This window comes from Wasmannia auropunctata, unplaced genomic scaffold, assembly GCF_000956235.1.
Source record: "Wasmannia auropunctata unplaced genomic scaffold, wasmannia.A_1.0 LD336088.1, whole genome shotgun sequence".
Classification (NCBI taxonomy): domain Eukaryota; kingdom Metazoa; phylum Arthropoda; class Insecta; order Hymenoptera; family Formicidae; genus Wasmannia; species Wasmannia auropunctata.
Genome location: NW_012026802.1, coordinates 4,968,985 through 4,991,077, shown reverse-complemented (window position 1 = coordinate 4,991,077; position 22,093 = coordinate 4,968,985). Strand labels below are relative to the sequence as shown.

The 22,093-nt window shown below is 45.9% G+C and overlaps 2 protein-coding genes across 3 annotated transcripts in view; one reads left to right on the top strand and one right to left on the bottom strand.

The window, feature by feature from the left end:
• LOC105448347 (autophagy-related protein 16-1) overlaps window positions 1-22,093 on the top strand; it is a 391,410-nt gene that overhangs the window by 197,190 nt on the left and 172,127 nt on the right. The window lies entirely within an intron of this gene.
• Window positions 1-22,093, bottom strand: part of LOC105448344 — a 64,803-nt gene that overhangs the window by 33,946 nt on the left and 8,764 nt on the right. Inside the window, exon 2 of the mRNA XM_011686862.1 lies at window positions 14,009-14,210. Coding sequence (XP_011685164.1) covers window positions 14,009-14,210 — 202 coding nt within the window. The remainder of the gene's footprint in view (window positions 1-14,008; window positions 14,211-22,093) is intronic.

The window sequence follows — 22,093 nt, the reverse complement described above, 5'->3', positions numbered from 1 at the left end:
CGATATCCTTCGTGGTCAAGACGTTTTGCGTATAGCGGGGTGAATCGCTAATCAAGCAGCCAGTCGACCGAACGATATCGTCTCGTACGGTCGTACACTGTTCCCTGTTCCCTGTCGTTGCCTGTTCCTGTCTGTTTCATTCTCGTTCTCGCCGTTTCTTTCGCCGAAGGGAAAGAGATCCCACTACTACTTTGCATGCTCCCATCGTTCGCGGGATGCGGGATCTGCGTAATAAACTGCTCGTGTCAATTGCAGAGTTCAGCTACTGATGCCAATGTCGCGTTCGATTATCCGTGTACTCTATCATCAAATTCGTGTCGAAGCAAGCGTGGAATGTAGACTATCGACCGAATCCATTCGAGAGTGCAACCTAGAGCGCGCTCAAGAGAGAGAGAGAGAGAGAGAGAGAGAGAGAGAGAGAGAGAGAAATACAAGGAGAAGAGACATTCGCGTTGTATACATATTCACAAAACGGGAGAGAGAGAGAGAGAGAGAGAGAGAGAGAGAGAGAGAGAGAGGGCATGAGGGAATGCGGCCAGACACAACGGACACAAGAGGCTCCTTGCATCGCCCAGAGTAGAGGTCGGTAGGTAGATTCAGCCGTTTACGTACACCCCTTGGGCTTGTCATGCGGCGGCTATCGGCGACCGCGATCGAGAGACCGGCTGTATCCCCAATGCCACCTTGTACTCAGCGGCTATGTCGGATCGGACAGGCATGTGCTCGCCGCTTACCACGATGGACCTTCTCTTCTCTCTCCCGATGCCCACCGCCGTCCCCCTTGGTCGTCCCTGGCTCTACTGAGGCTGCTTTGCATCGCGGCCCTAGCATCAAGCGGCGTCCTACTAGAGAGACGAGTTATTTCGGACCACGTGGGTGGCTGTCTAACAAGATATACGGCGAACACGTTCCGAAAGTGGGACAGAGCCGCGAGTACTCATTCGATCGGCGAACCGCTGCACGAACCGCTCGTGACGCGTCGCGAATATATGGCGATGATCGCGATGACACTCGGCGATAGCCATCGCGCTATATAGGCCGCCGCTGTATCGGCGGCTGATCGCGGAACGGCACCGGCGCGAATGCCGAGGGCAGCAGGATTAACGAGTGTGAATAGATACAAGTGGACTCTTCTGGTATGTGACGATATGACGTGAGCCCGCGGGGGAGAGAGGATTCACGGGCGCACTTGATTCTCTTCCTCTTCGTTCTCGCACGCGCATCGCGTAGGCGATTCGCGCCGGGTTCGCTCGTAAACTCGGGGATTAATATTATCGCCGATCGGCACCGACCTTGCGTTCGCCGCTTCGCATGCGCTTACGTATATATGTACGTGTTTACGATGACCCGCGTCGGTGCCGCGTCGACGAACGTGCGTATTGCGTGAAATCCGGCAGTGTTTCGTTACGTACATCTCGTACGGTAGGTCGCGTACAATGGCAAGTCGGGTAACGGTGTCGTTGTCGAGGGTGTGTAGATCCACCTTTTCTTCCCTCTCTCGTCCCCTCTCGCATTACGGTTCCTCCACGTTCAACACGCGGTCGCACACTCGCGGCCGGTCGGCACCGCACCGAGAATATTTGTTCGACTGTGTGTTTTCCGCGGGCTAATTGCCACGCGGTCTAGCGCCGTTACTCGCCCGTTGGATTATGCGAGCGGCCAGTGCCGTTAATTTCGCGCGGCGGTTCCCCCGGCCTTAGGTAACGCTATATCCGCAATCGCGGTAAGGACGAGATCATCGCAGCGAGGTGCCGCGTTTAAATACACGACTGCGAATTCCCAGCGCCATTACGCCGCCGTGAAATAAATTCCCTCCGCAAATGGCGCGCGGGTCGCTCTATCGGGGTACCTAGAGGAAAATTGCGGTGGACGGTCGCCAATCTGCGAATCGATGCTAACGCCGGCGATAATCCCTCGAATGTATCGTGTTCGGATAAAGGATATCAGTATATGCTGTATATGCGATTGGCCGCTTCCTTGGAAAAAGAACTCTATTTGCTAAACCTTGACCGACGGCCCCGGCTATATCGGACGTGATTTATAGCCGCTAACAAACGATGATGGATCGCGTACATAATCTTCGAGTGTGTTCATAAACACCAGCTTACGGAATGTAGTAGTAGACAGACTGACAGTTACGCTTTCGCTTTCTAATGGCAGTAAAACTCGCAAGAAACTATGCATCAAAGCACGGTCCACCTAGTTGGTCTATTTTGCGCGTCACAAGAAATCCGACCGATCCCGCATTAAAAGTTTTTGTCAGCGTTTGTTATTACTGCAAAGTGAGAAGTACGGTAATGATGCTATGATAAAAGTATTTTATGAATTCACAGTATATTCTGACAAAGCGGATATGTTTCCTACCCGTTCTCTCTGCCGTAAACACAAATTTTATTAAAATATTTAATATATTTATTCTGATAAATTTATATTACAAATGAGGATTTTCCAGTTTTATTAACTATTCCGTTGTACTGAATATCAAATGTTCTATAGCTAATGTGATATTTTATAAAATATTCGCAGGAGTTTCTTAAAATTAAATTATTTTAAACAACTCGGATATTCTGGATCAAAGTATAAAATTGCGTTATTGTACAGCGCACGCGTGCAAAGCACATTAACGCAGTAATAATGCTTTACGATAAACGAATAAAGAATAATTCCATATTATGTCTCTCTTGTATTTTCGAAACATACAAAAAAAAACTCCTAAAAATCCTTTGTTAAACTGTGTCGGCGAGTAATAACAACTATCGGCACGGATACTGCCTGTCGCCAATATCGTCTGTTCCCTTAAAAAGTCTCTTTTTCCCCGTCGGACAGTAAAGTTAATCCCCGCTTCAATTTTCGTAGCGCGGACAGTATACGGCAGCGGCGAGCCATTTGAGGGCTTCTGCACGGGAATGAGACTGCACGATCCGTATCCGACCTCGAAGTCCACTGGCGCGGCGTGTTCTTCCGCGACAGAACACACCGGGAATCCACCGGACGGAATCGATAATACGCGCGCGCAGGGGGGGGGGCGCGGTAGCGGGACGGAACTGCGAACGCGAATAAATCGTAGAAATCAGTCACGTATCTCCACCGGCCTTGGAAATCACCGTTAAGCCCTTGATCGCAATTTAACCTCGGAGGCCGAGCCGTACCGGATCGTAGCGTCCGGACGATTATCCAACCGCGTATAAGCGTCGGATTCCGCTTTCTCTCTTCGTCTCTTTCACGTCTCTTTCTCCCTTTCTCTCGTACTCATTCGCTACATCACTCTCTGACCGAACGAACTGACACGTTCCGGTCCGTTTCAGTACTGGCTGTATGTTGCACGATGATACGAGTGGCTCGCTTACACGCAATGTCCACGGTTGGCATACGTAAATCCCGACGACGTGCGCTCGAGAGTGCTTCGACGTCGGTTCGCGCGTAATTACGCATGTGTCCGTGCGGAACCACGTAACGCAGCTGCGTACTTGGCGCGCGCGCGCGCGGGGGGGGAGGCGGCTTACGAGAGAGATGGAGAGAGGGACAGAGAAAAAAAAATGCCCTTGCGGTTTCGCGATAATGCCCGTCGAATGTAACGAAGCGGTCCCCCAGAGGACGATCCCCCGAGCAACGGTAGACGAGCGCGGGGAAACGAGAAAGAGGCCGAATGCGTGTGAGTGAAAAGAGAAAAACGTCGGATCTCTCGAATCGCGGTGATGCGGAGATGCTGACTGCAGCAAGAAGGTGGTATACGGATATGTGCGCTATCGAGATTGCGGCGGGCCCGAATGATCGCGCGTATATACCACGCTTCATGCGAATGGATTTAATTAGGCATTATTGGCAGGTCCCTTTCCCCTCCCCCTCTCCCTTCCCCTACCTACCGGGATTGCCGCTAGTGCCGTTGCGATGTATGCGCGCGGGCGACCAAGCGTCGAGCCACTATCGGCACGTGGTATTCGAACGATTTCACAGGCGTTCCACCGACGTAACTTGCCGAGGCGTAATGGAGAACGGCTGTATACAGGGAAACGCAACCTGCGGTAACGACGATTCGACGATCCGCCAACGTGAGCACTTAGGTGCTATCAACGTCTGCGAGCATAAAAAACGCGTCACCGGAAGAAAGCGGCGGACTCGGTTGACTGTAGAAATTAAATACGTCGACGTTCAACACCTCTCATATAATTTAATCCGATTACATTCAAAAAAGTCATGTAATTATTACTTACAGATAATTGATTTATACGAGAGCATAAATTTAATGTAAAGAAATGAAGTCATTAACTGATCGATATCTCAATCAGTAATCCGATGTTAAATACATATATATATATATATATATATATATATATAGTTTGAAATGTCATCTTTTCTAATTATTTGTTTAATTAATTGTGGATGAGATTATCCGGAGGACACACTCGACGTTATTCCGCGAGGATAAATTTTTCTCGCGTCGTACTGCGCATTTATCTGTCATTAGCGCGTAAAAAAGAAGACGGATATACTGTCGTGCGATTCGCAATTTGTCTAGATCAGATGATGAACTAGCGGGGGGAATCATACTCGCGTGCAGACTAAATAGATTTTCCACGTGTCTTTCCTAAACTTATAATTTTCTTGCGTGAGGTCGGCCTTCTCCCCGGTAACAAGTCGCTGCTTACGCTGGGGCTCCGTAGCACGATACGTACGCGGTGTTGGCGTGGCACAAGTTATTGCTGGGATTAAACAACTTTGCCGGATGATTGATTGCTTTGTGCTCGCCGGCGTTAAAACCTTTTCACAGCGAGGTACGCTGCCCACGCGGGAGGTGGCTGCTTTATCCATTCCATGCTTCGCTTCGTCTCTATCCTCCGCTCTCGCCTGGCGTCTCGCAGCCGAGCGACGCGCGGATAACTTACTCGCCTCTTCGCGTTTTACGCTTTCAACGACGCCTTAACGCCAAAATCCATCTTGTTTGACTAACCCGTCCGTCTTTATTAATTTTATTTAGTTATTTACGAGCCCGCACGAATCGCTTCAACCGACGCGTCCGTCATTTTCTTTCCAACACGCTCCTACCTATCTATCTATCTATCTATCTATTTCGTCACGAGACCTCAGGAACGGCAGAAAACCGCATCGCACGGCTCGTTACGCGTCTTCAGTTTCTTAACCATGCGGCAATAATTTGCCTTTTTCCGCGACTCGGCGGTTCCTCGTCCCGCCGCAATTATCGCGTCAACGTGTTGTGACTTTTTCACTTGTCGATGCTCCAAGTAACCATGAATTTCATGCAGTAACAGGTCTCTCTCTCTCTTTCTCTCTCTCTCTCTCTCTGTCTCGGCTGCATGTTTTTATCACAATTTTCCTACATCCAGATGCATATCCGCACATCGCGGCGAGCAACCGCGGAAAATGGTATCCGTGAGCGCGTCTAACTCAGCCGCGTGATGATAATTGCTCGTTGCACGGCGTTGTGGAAGTGCCGTTGCATATTATAAGGTCGGATCAGCGCTTCATCGGCAACGCTGTTCTCGTCTTCTACCGCTCTTCCCGCGCGCGCATTCTCTGCCCCACCTCGTTTAACCTATCTTGAACTTTCCTCATTCGATTCGCGTCCTTTCGAACTTCGTTACCAGACTTTTGCTGCACGCGCCGACGATGCCATCGGACGGTTCTCTTTAAGAGGCATACCATTCCTCGAATTCGCAATCAAGTTTGCGACCGTGTTTGCCATCAGTGGTTGCATCTAGTCACGCAGCTATTTTCACGTGAACGACTTTACACGACAACGGGAAGCAAAAACCACCCCGCAACGTGGGATAGTATGAGGAGAACACACTGAGGTCACCGTACGAAAATTGAAGATGCGTCGAATTCTGGTCCGCATCGTCAGGATCATTCGTGCAGTTGAAGTAGATTGCGGTACCGCAGTACAGGATACTGTAGGGACCCATTCACTGTTCATCGCGAAGTACAGTCGGGTGACAACCGGAGAGGCGCGGGATACAATAGGAAGGCCAAGTTACGACTGTTAATCCGTGACGCGACATTAAACGGCGTGTTCCGTGAATTTATGGCTAGCGTATATATCTTCTAACAAGTATAGCGTCGTGGGCCGTACGTTGCGGCGAGATCATTTCCACCAACACAATACCAGCGACACATATGTTCTTTTATAATGAATAAAGGCTTCTATTACCGCTTTACGATCTTTAACGTGTCAATGGGCGCAATAAAATATTATTATCTTAAGACCTCTCCGTGTTGGGCTCTCGCCGTTTCCATATCTGTATAGCTCTGTAAATATTGTTCTGCTTTTGCTGCTGGGAGTTCTACCAAATTACTTTGACTCTTCCTCTCTTTCTCTCTCACTCTCTCTTTCTTTCTTCAGTTTTCTTCGACGTGCCGATGTCCCCTTTGCTCTCTTGCGGTTACTTTCTTCCAACGCTCTTTTCGCCGTGCGATCCTCGGAGATTTCTCGTGGGAGTATCTCGACTTCGAGATTGTTGCTGGCTCTAAGTAGTCCGCTGGTACATGCTACCGCAGCGTGTCTCGCCCGTTGGCAGTCTTTCAAGCGCGTGAGTGGGACGAACTACACGGTGCGCTTGCTCGGACCCTCGGAACAATGAATTTCGCACTTATAATTGGACGTGTCGGTGTCGGTTACATCGGGCAGCGTTCCTAACGTTAAGTGCACGGCTAAGCGCACGGGAAGAGGGACCTGTTTTCTTGTGTAACAGAGTAGAATCGCAATAGAGGAGTAGTATCTGTTGTCGAGGAAACGGTAATAGTGCTTAATGCGCCGAGGAGCCCGTGTAGCATTAGAAATCATGTTCAACGCATTTGCGATGGACGTTTTACAGTTGCGAGATTAAGCTAATTCGACGTACCTTATTATTATTTCAATTTATACAGATTATATATGCAATTTTGATACATCATACGTAATTTCAATTTGAATAATATAAAGGCCCAAGCGTTACGGGTGAAAATTATTTATAAGATCGTATAAATGGCACACAATTTTTCTAGCTTGTACATCAAAGTCTGTCAACAATTTTTTTTTTTCTAAAACGATCTATGTATTTGTAAATAACCGTAGCCAAATATTTCCTTTTTCAATAACCATTTTAGATAATAAAATGGAAAAACATCAAGTGCGCAATACCTCGTTTGAACAAAAGTACTTTATTTTTTACTTCGAGTATAAAGTTTTATCGCGATGGCCATGATACAATCGGATACAATATACTACTATTTACAACAAATTTTTTTTCTTCTCGTAATTAACAAATTACACTTATTGCAAAATTATTTAATACATAGAATAAAAACGATGAGATTTAAACAGAGAGAGAGAGAGAGAGAGAGAGAGAGAGAGAGAGAGAGAGAGAGAGAGAGAGCTAACAACATTTTAATATCTTTTGTTAATGATTGTTTGAAACTCATTACCCTTCTGTTTTTTAATCTATTTTCTTTTATCCCAAGTGCGAAAATTAAACTCGCTTAAAATTTACACATCAATTGCAAATTTATATATGCGATGCAGAGCACTTGTTTTTAAGTAAAATTTACTCGACAGAAGCATAATATACTGAACATCATGTACTGAATAACTTTCATAATGAATCACTACCATTCTTGATTATGACATAATCAGCGTAATATATTATAATAATGCGCATTTTCGTCGTTTTCTCGGACCAAAAATACTCAGATTATCTTAACTGTTACGCAGCTCGCATTCCGCACGTTCTCTTTGCTGGAACCACCCTTCCCCAAGCGTATCCCGCTCGCGATACTCGACTTTGTGGGACAAAAGCCGGAGCCGGCCTCATTCACGCTGTAGTGCCCTCAACGTCCTTCCGTTTCAAAACGTTAATTTTTTACAGGAAGTTTGTCGCTCGCCACTTCGGCGCAGTCATGGTGCGTAAGTGCTCTTCCTCGCCGGCTTCGGTTTTCGCAGTCGTTCGTTCGTAGAACTCGATTTGTGAACGCACAAGGGAGATGTCATAGAGCGAATCCGTTGAATTTTATGGGACGCGTCAGAAAGTTCGCGTAATAATATCAGGGAATATCAACTACTTAGGAACACCCCGGGTGCGATCGGAGTTCGACACGACTCACGACGAGGCGTCATAGCGTCTTAAGAATCTTCTACAATTATCAGCAATGCAAATTGTCTGAATTCCCGGATCGTCGAGTTAACCCCCGGAGATAAAAGGAATTTCGTGTCTGCCGTTTCCGGGATTCTTCGTTCAAGCGATGTCCGATGTGACACGCCAGATTAATGATTTCCGGGAGCCTCCGCTGCCACCGTCGACGGTAGGATTCGAATTTTTCGCCGCGAACTTTCTGCAAGTTTTTATCTAGGCGCCTGGATACCTTGGGTTAAACTTTTCTTCCGAGATTTACAACCCGCGCCCGCACAAGGCGAAAGTTGGCGCGAATGTTTCCTCCCGCCGTCTCTCCCCCTCTCTCACTTTCTCACATACACTCACACACATAGTTTTATTTCGTCTTGCCTTGCGCGCACGTATATGCACGCATGCACGCATGCACGCACGGAGAAGGTACATGGATGCGCATACGAGATCAGCGTGTGTATCGTATGTGCATCTTACTGTACTTACATGCGCGTTACTCGAGTACATGCCCGGTACGTGCTTAGACTGCGCGGCCACCTCTCGTGAACCAATACTCTCATTAGGGGAGAGAAGACCTCATTATACACCGCACGCCACGGGACCTTGCTACGATTATATTACATTATTGTAATTGATTGCAGCACATGTAACTCCGGCGTGATTCTTAAACAATAAACTCATTACCCGGTAACAAGGAACGCCGATACGGCGTACCGGCAGTAATAATCTATCTCTCGTGAACAGCCATCGCCCAGGTCCCGAGCCCCCTGTAGCAGCAGAACGATTCTCGAACGACCGATTCGCGTTTGATCGATCGCCCGACCAGTCCCGACGGTCGTAAGCGTGCACAACGATCTCAGTCTCCTTCTTCCTCGCACGTCTTCCCTCCTCTCTTTCTTCGTTCTTCCTATTCGCCTCTCCGCGCTCGAACGTTGTTCTCTCGAACACTCATCTGGAGCACATCACTCGAGATGCGCTCGGTCTTTACTATTTGCTTGCAACAAATCACCAATGCATCGGACAAAAGAAACGTATGTACTATATCTACTTCCGCGACAGACTTCTGATCGTATCATTTTCATACTTTGGTTGGCTCTGAGAGATTTCTTCCGTTCTGATAATCATACAAGGGATATCCGTATTTGCGATGGAAAATACTTGACATGTACCATAAGAGTTCCGTAAATGAAAGAATTGAAACGCTCAATTCTCGAAAGGCTCATCGACAAATAGAGAAAATCGAAAAGTTATGGTTAGATCCATATAAAATTTTACAGATATTTTCACACAAAAAAAAGGACAGCTGTTACAAAAGTATAAAATTGAAAATTCTATACTTAATTTTGAAAATAAAAGCAAATTGTGGAAAGAAAAATTTCTGATCTTTGCTAATGGTACGCGGTCATTAAAGGGATATTCGTATTAATCCACATTAACGTCGGGCGTGCATGCATGTATTAAAAAAAAAATTGCAACGTAATAACTTCCAATAATCTCGACGGGCGTTAGCGGAGGTTCTTACCGCGTGATGAAGCGCCTTCGTTGGAAATCAAGGCGTTCCCGCGAAAGAATTCCGCCGCGGAGCGCCGACAATGTCTAATCAGGCGATTGTGCCGAGGGAATACTGTTCCCATGGAATGTTAATACGATCTTCATCGGCGCTTCTTCGGAGCAGAGTGTACACGGAGGGTCTGGCTTCTCGTGCGAGACAACCGGAGCATCACGTCTGCCGAGAGCCCTCGCGATCACACGCGCGCGTATTGTTGCGCAATAATATAATGCCATGAGTTCTCTTGATTATTCGCGAGCAGCGGTACGGCGAACAATTGCAGCCGGCGCCAGCGGAGGACGCGCGCGCGCGCGCGCAACGCGGAGATTTATCTACATTTAATGAAATAGCTAACTTCCTTCCCGCGTTTTCTTCCGCGTTTATGTTGAAACGCGCCGGGGTCACCCCCTCCCGCTTCCTTATCGCGTCCCCAACTTTTCCTGAACGACAGAATATACATTTATGTAATTTCCTAAGTGTTTCTGCTCGCTACACACCGCTGACCTCTCGGAGTTAGCTGGGTTAGGGGTAGAGAGATATTATGCGAGCCCTAAGGATGCGCCTCTTACTCGCGCAATGATCTCTGAATCCGTGCATTATCTCTCGCCGCGTGCATTATCTCATGGATAAATGTTTCATTGTTGCAGTTCCTCCTTCGCCGCGCGGCCCGGGCCGGACCGGGCCGAGTCGGGCTGGGCGCGCACGTTTCTGCCGATCGCCCCGGCTCGATAGCGATTTATATGATTCTAGTCGATATCGCTGTGAGTTCCCGTACCGAATTATTCCGCGGTGTTTATGAATACGGATGCTCGCGATTAAACAGCCTTCGCTGGAGCGAGCGCGTATATCAAATAATTATTATTCCTCTATTCAATTTGCAATGCCAATTAATATTAACGTTGCACGCAGCTCACAATAAATCGTCCCGAAATAAATTAACGCTAATTATTTGACCGAATTCCGCGTGGCGCGCGCTACCCGATCATGCTCTTCGCATATTGAATCGGATTAAACGGCGTAATTGCAATTATATATATTTTCCGGCATCCATATCCTCGGCGCCGCCGGAAAATTGGGGACGATAAGCAGAACAAAGTTTTTACTTCGCTACCTTCTTTCTCATGGCGGATTCCATTTCTTCGGAGATTAAGCAGATTATGTCTGCACCCTTCCCGGGGGAACGCGCGAAAGGGGCGGGTTTGTTCAGGAAATTTGCTTCGGCAGTTGAGTCGTTCATGCATATATTCACACCGGTGCTCCCTTTTCCACGGTTTCTTCAAACACCGGGAAGGGAGGAGCAGAGGTGGAGCGAGGAGGAGGGGGGGGGAGGGTCTCGAAACGCGTAGCTATGCCACTTTTGATACGGTTCCGCCTGGCCGAGGACCTCTCGACCCTGTCTCGGGTCGGAGCCAAGGTACATCAGCTCAGGGGGTCGGTTGCGAGAGACCAGCTGGCAGAGACCTTTCGCTTTGGAGGCTTTCAAGGTGTGCACGTGCACATTCACCCGGCACGCTTGCCTCACGGACGCGAGCCTTGACGCGTCGGCGTGATACCGCATAAACGCGCCAACACCGAGCTGTATCGAAATCGGAAGACGCGCGCCGACCCATGCCGTCGTCTTCCGCATGCTTGGTCGAGGAAAAACGTCTGATACCCTGTGGACGTTTCTCACAGCTAACCTATCGAAATTTGTTTATGTCTCGCCGGCTAATTGACGCGATAGGTAAACATGGCTTTTGTTTTTTAATAATGGATGAGCAAAGCATTTGAGAAATAAAATCGTGTTAGAGTAACAATGTAAAAGCATTTAACCGGCGTAGCTTGAGCGTAGTAAAATCGATAGACGCTTATAGTTCACTACTTGATCCGGAGGGGAAAAAAAAATACATTTTTTTTACATGCTATTGCATGGAGCACGTGTCACGTTTAAAATGCTTAGCGCATCCAAAGAGCGCGCGCGCACGTGAGCTTTAAAGCGGGTAAAAACCCGCTGAATGCGATACGTGATAAAAATCGCATTTCAAAGGGTGAATGTAATTATAGATCAAGAGCGCTGTAATTGATAGATGGACCATACGGATTAGCATATAAATCAACATATAGTGAATCGTAGAAAGCCATCGTATCGATAATCACTACTTCCGTGAGAAAAATCCTTAAGTGTCTAACGGTCGATCGCGGCACGAGAGAAATCACTCTTGTCTAGACGCTTACTTGTACCGGCGATAACGATCGCCGAAAGAGAATTGGCAATAACGACGCGCGTATAAAAACGTCGTCTCCGGCACAGGCTACAAAAGACGAGAATGCGGCATTGGGGAAATATGAGCGCGCCCGACTTGCGTATCAAACGGAATGCGAAACGTTTTGCCCGTGGAACAAAATTTGCAAATTTTGTACGAATAAATCTGATTACCGTGAGAGAGCGTAATGCCGCATAATTGACACGATACGAATACCGTACACAATTTCCCCGCTCCCCTCCTCCCGCCCCGTCCTGTCGCGACGGGATGCGCCTTTTTCGCGCGATTTTCACTCGATGCATAATGTATACGAGCGAACGAAGCAGTTCGTATATAACACACACCGCGATCGGAAGAGCTCGCCATTGCGGCGCGTGTGAAAGAGGGCATTTAAAATGCAATATAATCGCGCCGTAAAGTAACTCCGATGCCCATGCCGTTCTGTACCTTCATTTTCCTTCCCCGGCGAGCTTCCCTCTCGCGCCCGTTTCCCCTCTCTCGCTCGCTGTAGGAGTAATGAAAGTGCGTCGGTCATTACGCTCCGGATACCACCAATGCAACGTAAAACGCGTGTATACAGACGAACCGCCGAGGTCGCGGTCCACGCGGAACTGCATTATTTGTAAGCGCGCGCAATAAGGACGCCGCGATACGCATTATTGCATCTGGTTACGCGCCGTTACGCATTATGGTAAATAAGATCAGCGCGATAACGCGAGTGATCTGCAACGGGGACACGCCGAGGATCGTCGATGCGGAATTAGCGGCACCTACACTCGTAAAGCGACCGGCCGTCCAGTTCGTTACCCGCTAAAGTCGCATATCGCGTTTTCTCGTCGACTTCCTCTGAATCGTTAGACGAAGGCGGGGATGGCCTATAAATTTCGTAATACGAGATTGTGAAATATACGAGACGCGATCGATATAAATCAATTTTACGTCACATTATAAGATATTCGTGCGTGACACGTTTTGTTTGACATTGACGAGGAAATTATCCGTCATTAACGTGATGCAGCTGTTTTCTACTCATTATTTCGAATTCCGGATGCATTGACAATTAAAATTCAAATTCCTCGATAATAAAATTTTCGTTCTATCGTTACGATATTACGATATCTATAACCAGTGGCGTGGCACAATATAATACGCCACACTGTACGTTCAGAATAAACGCAATGATATGAGTATCATCACATTTCCGTTACGATCAAAGCGTTTTATTATGCTTTATATCTCGTGTAGATTGATAATACCGAAAAATTATTATTCATCGAGCATTCACAATGTGTTTATCGCACAATAGCGCGATAAACATGCATATAACTCAAATAAGAAATAAATAAAAAACTTTTGCAACACGTATGAATTTTTTAAAATTATTCTTTTGTATATTAATTATATTTGATTTCTATTAGCCAAATTATACCTGAATTGTTATTCTTTTCTGTTTATTATTTATGAATTAATTAACGTTAATTGTTTGACAACAGGAAAAAAATGTTTAAATTAATCCTTTTCCGCTTTGCAGAATTTAATTAATTTCAAGTTATATCACAATTCGCTAAATATATTACGTGTGAATATACACGAGAAATACCCTTTTCTCTGCGCACTTTCGATAAAGCTCAAGATTATCTCGCATCTTATCCTCACTTATATAATCGAGGAAACTCGTCTCGAAAATGTCCCTTCCGCAATACACGACGATAAACAGCAATTTTAGCGCGCGAGTTAGATTGACCCTTTCTAACTTGGCTTGCGTATTCTTCGCCGTTTCCTTTCGCGTCCGCCGGGCGTACGGTTCTTGTCTGAGAAACACTCGTGAGTGTATAAGAGCATGGTGTAACGTCCTCTAGCTGAATCCAAGAATCCAATAACTGGAAAATGCATTGGAGCGTACGCTCTTCGAAAGCTACTCGAGCCGGCGTTCCCTCTGCGTACCGATTCGCGACGAATATTACGACGAGGCGAGTCCGTCCTTCTACTCCACGGACATCGTGTCCGCGATGGAGCGGATAGAAAAGCAGGTCGGTGGAAAACGAGCAATCGGACGGTTTTGCTATATGTATAAGAGGGAAATACTCCGCATCGGTACTCACCGGCACAGGAAGTCTCGTTCGCCGAGGCAGAGCTCGAGGCAGTGTTGCCTCGAGGAGGCGGTCATGGTCCTGCGTGCGTGACCCTGAAGGCGGTGTCCCTGCACTCTGTCGATGCACCAAGCACGTTCGCAGGGCTTCACCGCCAGGCAACTCTTCTGGGCGTAGATCGTGAACACGGGGAACTGGGATTGCGACAGTGCGCCTGAAAACGGAAATGATTCCGCATCAATTGCGAAAAAAAAATCAACACTCGATGCTGCGTCAGCAATATTTTGTACGCCTTCGGCATGTGACTGCGATTTAACAAAAAAAAATACGTTAAATTCATTTGATAAATTCATTTGATTATTAATTTCTAATTAAAAATATAGTTAACATTACTAGGATTATATGAAAAATTATTTGCGTCTGTATTGGTGTCAAACGTAATGTTGTTTGCTTGTTTTAGAAATCGCACGTTAAATCTTCCATTTTACTTTGATAACCGTCCTTTATATATAGGTCAATAGCAAAGTGGCGTACACTGTTATGTCGCTCACGTTTGATACGCGCGATTGGGATATTCTATAGACGTTGTCGAGTTGGACTACAATTTTGATAAATCAGCGCGTTTATCACTCGCCGCCGCGAGTAGCACGTTCTTCCTCGGTTATTGGCTCGCGTCGCGATAAGCGACGAAGTAGGCACTCCGCCCATGTCTCGTCATACGTCATCCGCTCTTTGCTAAATCGTAATTAATCTCCGCTGTGTGACGGGAGCTTCGATCGTGACTCGTGGAAAACTTGCTTGAAGCTGGGCGCGAGGGAGAAAAGGAAGAAAGAAAGAGAGGGGGGGGGAGATAGGAAGAATAAAGCGAGATAAGAGGAACGAAAGATAATAATAGTAAAAAGTTTAACACAAAATATTTTAAAATAAAACTTATCTTATAAAAATATACTTCTCGACATTTATAAAAATTTAAGCCAAAGCTTAATTAATTAAAAAGGTGCGTTTGTGACAGGTAGCGAAAAAAAAGACTTTGAAAGAGACATAATAAGCCATTAGGATAATGAGGAACACTTGGGAGATGGAGAGGGGGAGAGGATCGCGCAGACAGAGGGAATATACGAAGAGAGATTTTCTCAAGCGAGATGCGAATCGGGACGCGGCACGTCGATCTTCAAAGAGGCGCTAAAGATATTCAATTACCCGCCATCAGCAGGTCACGCCTTGCGAGGCCGTGCAGGCTAATGCCGTTGCCTATTTTAACGGTGACTATATGCGAGATTGTGGTCGAAGGTGCGACCGCGACATAGACGGATTCTTTACGGCGGTCAACCGCGGTCGAATTACCCGTGAAAATTCAAATTGTAGGAAGACGTTACTTATCGCAGACTGAGACGTACGCGCCGCATTACGGTCAATGAATGCCCACTTCCGGGGGGAGGGCGCTTGCAACGCAGTACACAGACGGATACCATTTACTTCTTATAATACTACCGCATTATGCGATAATGGAGCACGGAGCCGAGTCTTAAGTACCTCGTAGAACTTCATCCGAAGTGTTTTGTTTAACTTCCCGTCTACTCATCTCGCCTCCCACGCTTCCTTCTTCCTGTTCCTTTTCATTCTCCGATAACTCTTTCGTACATTCGCGGCTTAGAATCCGTTAAAATAAGGAAAGCACAAGAGACACGGTGAGAAAGGGGGTGGAGGGGAAAAAGCGGGGATAGAGGAAGGACAGGATAATAACAGAGTGATGGTGGTTAAAAGGAGCAAAAGGATTCGAGCGCGCATGTATAACCGCGAACCTTCGCGCTTCGAGATATGATTTGTGACCTCTGTTCGGGGCCAATTAGAAAAGCGCGAAATCGTTATTTCGATCGGCACGAAGCGCAATTTACCGATTACCGCGAAGTGGTATACGCAAACTAGTATATGTACGTGAAATACCGCATGGAACAAGCGCTCTCCAATACCGATCAATTCCGTCGTTTTACGCGGAACGCGTTTGTTATATCCGGCCCGTGGAAAGGTGGACAATGGGGAGTAGTGTCGTTTCGTGTTTTTCACCGTTCGTTTAACCACTTAACTTCCACATCGTTCATTTTACCTTGAAAAATACATGGCACGCGTACCGTACCGTATAGATTATTCACGCCTTGAGAAAAATATAGGTATTTACAGCTCGTACCTGCCATAAATTGGCTGCTGCTGATCGTCAATTGAAATTCAAAGTGCAGAAATTGATGGAAAACAAGCATCGTCTAATATTAGTATAACTTGTAAGAAGAAACACGGTAAAGCTACACCGTTACTTCAATTTTCACGCCGGCGCAATCGTAATGAAGAACTGCAGGGCGCAGTTTATTACAATGTACTGATGAAACGTGGCCACGATTATATTCAGCGCTGATATTCCACGTAACATCGCGGTAATACTTTCGACTTGAGCAAGCGTATTCATACCTGTGCGCGAGGAGAGAGAACGATTTGTTGCGCGCGAACACCTAGGGACTTTCATTACAATGATAATCATAAATTACGGACCCCTCGTAGATTCGTTGTCGACAAGAACAGCGAGCACCTTGATAACGCGCCACGTAACACAAACTAACGTTTCATCTCGCACGGTGGGATCTTTCGTTGCATCTTGTATTCCTATCATAAATACTCGAAACGTCCCGTGAGTCAGTCGTAAGACGGCGGCGGCGGCGGCGGCGGCGACGGCGGAAAACAGTCAAAGAAAATTTCCACACGCGGCTTGTCGCGATGTCGCGAAGCACGAGAAATGGTCGTGGCGCATCTGCGACCGAATAAAGCGGCATGCGATGCTCCATCCTAGCGCGGCGATCCCGCGAAATGACATACGTAAACCGTTCCCCCGGAGCACACGCCGCGGGGAACGGTTCGATTTCTGATATACGAGGTACATTTAGATACGATTCGAGCTCAAGTGGCATCCGGCAACGACGTCGCCCGTCGGCGCGCTGAATCTGATGTATAATCTTGGGGCCCTCCCTCCGCACCGCGCACCTCTCTTTCCCCGGTGCGCTCCAACAAAGGCAATGAGATTCCTTTTCTACGTGCGACTAGACTTTCAGCGATCTGCGGCAGTGTGTACGGTCGCTGCAAACGCGGTATGAAAACCTGTTCGGAAGGCGTAATCTCTGTCGCAGGTGGCACGATGAAATCGTAAATAAGGTGGAGCGAGAGAGGTGCCGCGCACACCAGAGCGATTCGCGCGTAGCTGTTAACGGCTTGTGTTCGGACGCGCTAATCAGTTATGCTTTTACTGTAGAACTTGTACGGACAGCGTATGAAAGCGGCGATATTAGAAACTTTACTTCGCCAAGTTAGCGTAATAACGCTTTTATTGCTTTGCAAATCAAATCAATGCAAATCAAGAGAGCAAACGATGATAGCCGTCGTCTACATATATTAAAATCCCAAATTCAAATTTTATTCGTAATTGGACATTTATTATGTGCTGCTTGAAAATTTACGTCGATTATATTATAATATTATACCGCGGGTAAATCGAGCTAAACCGGCTTTTAAATTAAGTATATATTCACCAGCTGGCATTTATGATCTCTGGATATCTGATCTCTTGTAAGCATTCGTCCCTCGATCGCTACACTTTCTTATGTAATGCGAACTTTTAACCTTGATCTTAACTCGATTTCCCCACCTCTTTCCGTCTCATTCACCCGCAGTTAACACGCAAATCATTTATCTACTACTATAAATTAAATATCTGGGTATCGTTTTTCACGTTTGTCTAATCTGATTTACCCTCTAATTACTATCCCACAGTAATTACCTAATTACTTAATTCTCACCTATATCTGTATCCTTTACTACAGGAAAGTCTATTCTTTGTAGCTTTGCATTTTTAACCGAACACCGGAATCTAGGTGAGGTAAGAAGAGAAAAAGAGGATCGCGGAAAGGTATAGAGCACGCGGCTAAACAGAACGGAGCCTGTGTAGTATGTATCGCTATCTGTATCTAGCCATTTTATTATTCAAGTAACTGTACCCAGATATTTTAACATCGTACCTTTGTAACAGGACTGACTTTGCAGTATGTCATGCGCTTTGCTTTGCGTAGGCGCACAATAGTTGGGACACTCGTGAGTCATTCTGCGCTCCGGAAAGCAGTGCGCTTATATATATGTATATATATTATATATATATATATATATACGCGCGTATGTATATGCGCGCATAGAGATGCACATTTATTTACACGTTTGTCTCCAGGCGCATAATTGCGAATGGTTGTTATACGTACTTAACGCGCCGTGTAAAGCCACAGTTTTTCAACTAGCCGCCACGCCGCGGACGGCATAATTGTCCCCGCTTCTGCGACTCGCTTCGGTTTTCTGAAACGGCGGCTGTGTACGACGATGCGACATGCGTCTGTCCGACGAGCGTTACAAATTCGCTTGACACTCTTTGTGCACGCGAGAACTTCGCGAGATATGATCTAACATATTTCTTCGTGTAATTACGAACCCGTAAGTTAGAATTGTATAACTTTGTCCCCGACGCGCGCGGGCGTTTCACGACGCTGCCACTCCCGTTTTCTCTCATTCAGATGTAAGGAGCGCGCACGAAGTCGCATATCACATTCTAAAAGTTTCGGTCATAATAGACGCAAAGATAATAGGAATAATATCGCCTGATATCAGTATCAGTAAATCTGTCTCAGTTATTGACTTTATTTCAGAGCGTATGTGTAGAGAGCATATGCACTTTTAAAAATTAAAATAAGGTCCATTATTAACGTGAAACCAGTGAAATTATATCTGAACCTCTAATAGTCTGTGTTCCATGAAATAAGACATTTCCATCAATGTTGCATGGCGAAGTACGATATTATATTTCCAGCTTTGCGAGTGACAGCTTGATTCCGCCTGCAGCTACTGCTACCGCACGCTTTTTCGCGTGTTTTTGATATCGCGTTCTTGTCGAATTTATTCGTAGAACTAATATTACGGGAGAAGGGAACGTTTTTAACATGTATACGAAGCGCCGGATAAGACGAGGACCTCCCCCTTCTCGTCGTTGGATCGTCGCCAACATTTTCAATCGTCCTTTGCACTCGACAGAATCTCCATTCCCTCGCTCCACCGCTGTGCGACGCATTTCCAAGAATTGAATGCGCTCGTACTTCTAACGTATCTCGCGACGGTCAGCTTTCTCATCCACGTCGTGCCCACTTGTCTTTCTACTTCTGCCGGCACTTTTGTTTTTCAATGCCACTCAGTGTCCGTGCCCGCGTTTGCGGTGGTGCACGTCGCAGGAATTTTACTTTCAGAAATGTATCGACGTCCATTCCCCTCGGCAATACGACACACTCAGTCAACCATACGACCGTGCTTGTCTAGCGCAGAAATAAAATACACAAACCCCCACAATAAGCTTTGCATATTTTGTTACTTCTACATCGCGTTTCGCCATAAATGCACCTTTCGCGTCCCCGCACAAAAGACCGCTTTCTGGGAAACGCGTGTATTTTGCGACATTGGCGCGCCGCGATTTAAAGCTTTTGTTAGAAATCTAATTCTGCAGGGTAATTAATGCTGTCATCTTGCGGTACACGGTCCGTATCCAGCCGCATTCCATGTCAGCGCGCGGAGAACGGGAGATTTCATTGCCGCGAAATACAACGCCCGCTTTCTCCCATTCATCCCGACGTGAAAAAGCACGTTTCGGTCGCCTTCATTGCCATCGTCATAAATATGCAGGAGCGGTAAGAGCAGCGGTAAAGGCAGTCAAGCCTGGCTTGCCCCTCGTCACTTTTTAACGTCGTGTAATGTCGTCAGGGCGAGGATGTAGCGTTCCACGTATAGCTGTACATCCCTGATGGTATGTTTCTAATTTGCGTGCATGCATCGCTTACCGTAGCTCGCTGCAAGAATTTAATACACGAAACCGCACCTAGGCGGGGCCTGTGAACACAGAAAGAGAGAGAGAGAGAGAGAAAGATGTATATACATATATATGTATATATCTCTCTCTCGTATGCAAACGGCGGCGGGTGTCTGCACGTTGCATCGTACCGCACGACATCAAACGAGCGCGTGGCGCGAGCACGCGATTCCGGCGTGGCACGACCGAACTCGGCAGACGAGAAGGAACGAGCCAATAACGTAATTACTTTCGATGGTTCTCCGGAAACTATTCGCACTTCGCAGATTGCGCGCTCGCGCGACTGTAATTGAATATTCGGCGCCGGAATTACAGGATGACTGCGCTGAAGATGCGCTCAAGAAGATCACGCGGCTACGCCATTTTGTTCTCCCCCTCTGGCTCGCGGAGAATGCAAAGTGTCGAGTAATTGTCCCAAGTTCTTGTCATTAACGCCACCGCCTGCACACGCGACGACGGCTGCGTCCCGATAATTTCGATACATTCTAAACGCACTGTTTTACTAAAATTTAATTAAACACAGCGATGATTATCGTTCTCGTGGGAGACGTTGTTCAGTTATATCCAAATGGTTAGGGCATAAATATAATCGCGCTTTACATCGTGAGAGAGAGTTAAACTTCATTGTTGGAAAATTCATTGTTTGATTCACACGATAAGGCAACGTGAAACAGTTATATCCTCATATAATATTAATTACAACAGTTATATACTTATAATATTTGTTAGAAACAGAAATAATGTGTTAAATATTACACGCATACATGCACGGTATATTTTATCAAAAGAAAATGTAGCCTGACTTTTTGTATCAAGATTTTCGTTTCTTTTATATATATCTTATTTCTAAATATTAATATCTTAAATATACATATTATTATATTTGATATATTTATTTTGTTAAACGGAAATTATTAATCCTTTTATATCAAATTTTCGTCTCTTTTCTTTATATTTGATTAATAAGTTAATCGTGTATCTTGAAATAATATCGTTTATTGCATGTCGGATGCTTAGATTAAAAATTCTTATAGCAATTAAAGTTTAATTACGATTATTCGACAGATGTATCTCAATATAGTAACCATTCCATGTATTATTGCCGTTGGCCGATTCGAATGAGACAAGGGAATTAGCTAGTTAAGTATGACGAAGGCAATGACTACTGGTTATTCCTTCATGACCATCGATAACCTGCCAGGATGACTCTGCATGTTGGATTCGGAAGCGGTCGATGATTTCTTCCGAGAATGACTACACGACTTTACGATTATCTTTAGAACATTCTGACTACTAGGCAGACTATTAACAAAAGTAATTTTAAACTATTGATTTCTGCCACCTCTCTCTCTCTCTCTCTCTCTCTCTCTCTCTCTCTCTCTCTCTCTCTGTCTGTCTTTCTTTCGTAATTATTATAATAAAATAAATTTTGATAAATCCAAAAAATAACTAATTGGTTATTTATTAAAAATGAATTTATAAGTATAGGATATTTATTGACAGCAAAATAATGTAATATTTATTACATGTGCATATTTGTCTTATAGAAGATTTATTTGAAATTAGTATTTTAATATCTAAATTTACAATAGCAATATTTTCCCTCTTCATTACATTTATTTGCCTGAAATACACAGTAATTGCTTCCGAATGGATTTATAAGACCGAAAGCAGCTTACAATTTTCGACGAAACCAATCTTCTCAAATATATAGCTTCTTCGCTAGGAGCTTAAATAGAGCTCCTTTACCAGAGAAATAGCCGCGAAACACTCTGTGTAACCTGCCACTTCGGTGCAGGATGTCAAACGTGAAAGATACAGAGTTCGCGTGGCTCCGGTGGTGATTGTGTCGGCGTCCACGAGGGTTTGTCCCTTTTCCTGCTACCGTTATCTCGATACTATTAGCGCTCGTCTCTATGCAAATGCAGCGACAAGTTGTACCGCTGCGGACCCATAAATTCCGTGCAAGCGGAGTGTGACCTCGCCTCTCCTACCTGATCGTTCGACGACACGTGATGGTTACACCGAGCTACGGTAAACGTACGCAGAGAGCATTCGCGTGTCTTACTTACCTGGATAGGTACGCACGAGCGCGCGGGCGCGCGCGCACGTATACACGTACAACGCGTACGTATATACGTGTATTCGTATCGAGGTGGAGCGAA